Raw genomic sequence first — 5,520 nt, forward strand, 5'->3', positions numbered from 1 at the left:
AATTTTTAGTTTAGTTTTTGTTACTTTTTTTTAATAGATTTTAAAAAAATGATCTTTCCTTTTAATTCAAGAATAAATTAAAGTTTTTTTAGAATATGATTTTTGCTTGTATGTTTAAGTTTCTCTTATATCATCTTGTCGTATGTTTAGAATCATTCAAAATTTCGAAAAAAAAAACTTTTTTCATTCAAATAAACCTTAGTCCAATGCTAAGTCTTTTCGATTAATCTTATTTCTTACTTCACATATTTTTTATAAACCTTGGTCAACACCAAGTTTCTTTCTCATAATCAAAAATGCTTTTAATAATCGAATCGAGTTTAGTCTATGATGGATGAATCAAGAGGGGTTTGTACGTACTTGTACAAGTTGCTCTAAAACATTTAGACGATGGCCGTTAAGCTTTTGTTTGAATGCTTTGATTCCATTAAAGACCCTTAAAATTCAATTTGTCTCACCTTTCTCTACAAAATTCAATTTGTCTCACCTTTCTCTACAAAACGTTTTTTTTTTTATCAAATCGATTTCGGTTTATAATGGATGAATCAAGAAGGGGTTGTACGTACTTGTACAAGTTGCTCTAAAGCATTTAGACGATGGCCGTTAAGCTTTTGTTTGAATGCTTTGATTCCATTAAAGACCCTTAAAATTCAATTTGTCTCACCTTTTTTTTATTCCATAAAGAAACCTTTTAACTTAGTTCGCAACACTTTTTTTTCATAAAAGAGCGATTCACACGTCGTTCATTAAAATCAAACAACAAAAATTCGTAGTTTTACCCCGAACTACGATTGCTCTGACTTTCCCATTGCACTAGGGAATACGTAGGCACAAGATACAAACGTCTTGGCGAGCACAATAATAAAAAACCTTTTTTTGTCCCTTTCTTTTTTCCAACCTAATAAATGACGCAAGTAGATAATAAGCTAACAATAGATCACAAGAATAACTAAATGGGTCCCATCGAGTACGATGGAGGTAAGGGGTGCTAATACCTTCCCCTTGCCTAACCGACTCCCGAACCCAAATTTGGTTGCGATGACCATCTTTGTCCATTTCATTTCATTTGTGGGTTTTATCAATATTTTCCCATTCCCATTGGAATAAATAAAATTTGGTGGTGACTCTGTTCGATACAATTTCGTGGCGATCATTTTTTGACCCGCGACACTTATTTCTCTTCTTCTACATTTCTAAAACTTTTGGCTTTAAAACTAAAGAGCAAAGCAATTAAGAGCCCATGATAAACCATGGATGCAAAGGGTGCCTTACACCTCCCTTTGTATAAATTACCCCCATACTCATATTTCTTTAAAAAGGTTTTTCCTGTTCTTTTAGCCTTTCCTTAATTTGGATAAAATAAAAGTCGATGGCGACTCTTGCTTACCGCGACATTTTGATAAAGCCAGTTCACCGTATTACACTAATTCAGTAGCAACAGGAATCCCACAGAGGTAGATGGCCCCTAGATTAACATAAACTCCTATGTGCTGCCATCCACAGCCTCTAGCAATCCCTGAATCAAAGAAAAGCAAGATACAATGCAGTGAAGATGAGATGAAAGAAGCAACAAGAATAGAAAATGTTCATCATTTTATTAGCAGTTTGCCTCACGGTTACAACACTCATGTTGGGATGAGAGGTGTTGACTTAACCCCCAAGACAAAAACAGAGAATTGAAATTGCAAGAGTAGTATTGAAAAATGCACCTATCTTATTGTTGGATGAAGCAAGTTCATCAATTGAATCCGAGTCAAGCCGAGTGATACAAGAAGTTCTAGACACACTAATAATTGGAAACAAAACCACTATTTTAATATCGTATAGAGCTACAATGATGAGGCAGGTGGAGAATATTTTAGTGCTTAATCACGAGGCACGAAAGCAAACATTTACAGAATAGGTTTATAATTTTTCACTTTTCATTTTACTACAATTCTTAAAAAACCTCAACCACAAAATTACAACATAAACTGGTCAATTTTAAGAATATAGCCACATAACCAATCAAATGCAGGTCCTATTTTACATGTTAGTTCAAATTACCAAGAAAGATAATCACATCATATGCGTTGAGGGGAAATTAGTACTTACAGTAGCTACACGTCTTTCACTGAAATATTTGCATTTCTATAATGCCTTGTAAAGTTCACCTTTAGGTGCAAACTCTAAAATCAAATACACTCTTTTCTACAATGAATTAATTTCACATAGAAAACGTTAATAGCAGGTCGCATCATTTAACTTTCTTCAACAATACACAGTTCAATTCTATAATAATGAAAGACTATGTATCTTTATGTGTCATAAGTATTTTATTACCTGAGAATGTATTTTACATGCTTTCCAACAGAGACATCTCTTAAGGGAAGGTGTTCACCAGTTCCAACATATCGCACAAACCCGTGAGCATTATCAACACCAAACAAATCAAAAATTAAATCAAAAGACTTTAGGAAGGCCGCGAGATGAGGAGTACGAATCGGTCGGAGTTGGAGAAACAGTTGTCGGCAGGGGGTTGTTTGAAACTACACAGAAAACTCAACCAACCATAATCATTACTCAATTAATGAAAATTGAACAGAAAATTCAGCCAACCAAAAAATATATAATGAGGACGGTCGAAGATAGTAGCTGCTGAAAGAAGTAGCAGTTCTACTAGCAGAGGATCGAAGGATCCTAAAAGTAAATGGGAAATATTTAAAGAGATATAAGCCATTTATGCATGAGGTGAAGATTGCAACAACGTAGATATCAGAAATCAACATTGCAAGCTAAGATAGCGAATACATATTTTATTCCAAAATATTGATTTTGCCAAAATAGGCTACATACTACAGAGAAATACAAAAAGTGATGCATAACACCTAAAATTCATCAAAATTAACAAAATAACCCTGAAAGATAACAAAATAAGAAACCTACAAAGTCTTCAATGTCTCTTTAATTAACCCTAAGATCCAAGTCCTCCAGGCTCAGCGAGGGGCAACTCTCGGCCTCGAAAGCATCGAAAGGCCCCGTTACGCGTAGCCTTCTGTTAGCTGAAGATTTCATTTCATAAATATTTTCCTTCGAAGAAGTTGAGAATCGAAGAAAAGATGGTTACTGATGACCATCCCTTAAAAAGTAAGAAAATGACTACTGATGGTCATGCTTCGAAGATAAAGACTTCTAAGTTCGATGAAGATAGTGAACACTGAAAGACTGATGAAAACATATGTCTTCGGGACTTAGACAAAATTTATAAAGTATGTATTAAGTGTTACTACTTAGCGTGTTTTCATAGTGTTTTTTTACACTGCCACGCGTCGAAGACGGACTCAGGCGGGAAGATTTGAAATTCGAAGACGGTTTCATAACTGTCCAAATACAGATGGCTTCGCTGGAAGTTCTGATGAGAAACGTGGGCAGCAGATTAGTGTAGGACCGTTAAGGTCGAAACTAGTATAAATAGGGGTCTTAATGTTAGGATTCCGTGTGTTCATTTTGTACAAATCACTCACATATTTACTCAAGTATCAAGTGTTACGAGAAAGAGTTCGCTGAGAAATGTACGTATGACACCACCATTTTAATACATGTGTATTGTATTTCATTTTCGAATATATTTCTGAATTACTGCATTCCATTTATTTCTTGTCATTTACATTCCTGTATCTTTATTTTAAATCACTTACTTTCGAATTTACTTTCATGATCATTTACTTTCAAAGTCTTTAACGTTTCTGCAGTTTAAGATTCTTTATGTTTTGACAATCTTTAAGTTTTGTATGTTATGTTATTTATCTTTTTTGTTGAAGTTATAATTACATATAACGAAGCAATTACCAAGATTCTTGAATCGAACAATACTCATCGAAGAGGACAAATTACGAATATGATTCAAATGAACATTGATAACAATCTTCTTGACTATGTGTCCTAGGATCAATCTAGTCGATCCTGCAAGTAACCAAATCATATTTATTATAGTTTGGAAGACTAGCGGTTGTTTATCGGAAATCACCGTAAACAAATTGGCACGCCCAGTGGGACAGTGTCACGCGAATTGTTTTAATCAATTGTTTTGTTTTTGTCTAGACAATATCAAGACCTTGTATAAACCTTAGGAACGGTAAACTAAAGAACAGTGCACAACCGATTCCCAAACGAAGGTACAACAGGAAAATGGCTGTCACAGCCAGTGCAGGGGGTGATCAGGATCCCCCACAAGTTTCAGGATCAGGAGCGGCACATTCGACTTCCAGTCAGGGAACACAGAATACGACGGGTCCAAATGGATCGAGACCTGCAGACAATTCCCAGACTACGCCTGAAAATACTACAGGGCATTCAGGAACTGTTCCAGTTTCGGCATCGACAACCGCACCCTCGTCCACAAGTGCAGATGATGTACTATATCCCTTGACAAACGCTGCAAACAATACGTTTGGTCAAGGCACAAATTCTGGCTTCGGATGGAGACCAAATAGTCCATATGGAATGCCATACCCATTTGGACCAGACGTACGAGGGGCAAGACCTATAAACGCCTCAACTAATAATACGACATTTTCACCAAATGTTAGTTCAGTGGGTCGAAGTGGACGCAACACTAATTTTTCTACCCAAATACCCAATTTTACCACGAATAACCAAGCCGCATTTCGACAAGAAATGGATGCAAGCAACCATGATATGGTAGGGGTTTTGGCCAGAGAACTAACTTCAGTCTTGAACCCACTAATGGCAAGTGTTACTACGACAAATAGAGAAAACGTAGAAATTTTCCAAAAGATATCATCTCAAATGAATCGAATGGCAGAATTCATGGGAGTACCACCACCTAAAAGGAAAGATAAACAGCCTGTGAATCAAGAAGAGAGGCCTATTTTGGAGCGTGTGCAAGATATGGTTCCCCCACCTAGGACGGCTCCTAGGGATATAGGCCCCTCACGAAGGACGGAGTCGTTCGAAAAGACTCCAGTAATTAACTTGGAGGATTCAAGTCAAAGGACCGTCCCCTTTCGACAAGAAATGGAGGAAGAACGACCCAGATTGAGGATTTTGGGTAGGGACGATCATCCAGATGAGATTGTCCAAAGAGTTAGAAGAGAAAATCTGGCCACAGAAAATAATTTAACTGCCATGATAGAAAGGGTTATGGCCAATAATGGCCTTAGTACTGGACTCAGACGTCCAAATTATACATCCCCTATATCAGACTATATCATGCAGACAGAATTGCCTAGGGGAACTAAGGGTTCCCAAATTCACAAATTTTCTGGCGAAACTAATGAGTCAACCGTGGAACATATTGCTAGATATTTGACAGAAGCAGGAGATTTAGCGGGAAACGAGGATCTAAGGATTAAATATTTCCCTAGTTCGCTGACAAAAAATGCTTTTATTTGGTTCACTACTTTGCCACCAAATTCGATAGATGCATGGGCATACTTAGAAAGGTTGTTCCACGAGCAATTCTACATGGGTCAAACTAAGATAAGTCTGAAAGAACTGGCCAGTGTTAAGAGAAAATTC

General features: G+C 36.7%; 1 protein-coding gene across 1 annotated transcript in view; it reads right to left on the minus strand.

Annotated features, from left to right (window-relative positions):
• Positions 1 to 1,418: 1,418 nt before the first annotated feature.
• The window catches only part of LOC131604704 (protein MAIN-LIKE 2-like), a 13,422-nt gene continuing 9,320 nt past the window's right edge, over positions 1,419 to 5,520 (minus strand). The window contains exons 3-4 of the mRNA XM_058877129.1: positions 1,710 to 1,786; positions 1,419 to 1,516 (exon numbers count right to left, since the gene is read on the minus strand). Coding sequence (XP_058733112.1) covers positions 1,419 to 1,516; positions 1,710 to 1,786 — 175 coding nt within the window. The remainder of the gene's footprint in view (positions 1,517 to 1,709; positions 1,787 to 5,520) is intronic.

This window comes from Vicia villosa, linkage group LG5, assembly GCF_029867415.1.
Source record: "Vicia villosa cultivar HV-30 ecotype Madison, WI linkage group LG5, Vvil1.0, whole genome shotgun sequence".
In the NCBI taxonomy this organism is placed as follows: Eukaryota; Viridiplantae; Streptophyta; class Magnoliopsida; order Fabales; family Fabaceae; genus Vicia; species Vicia villosa.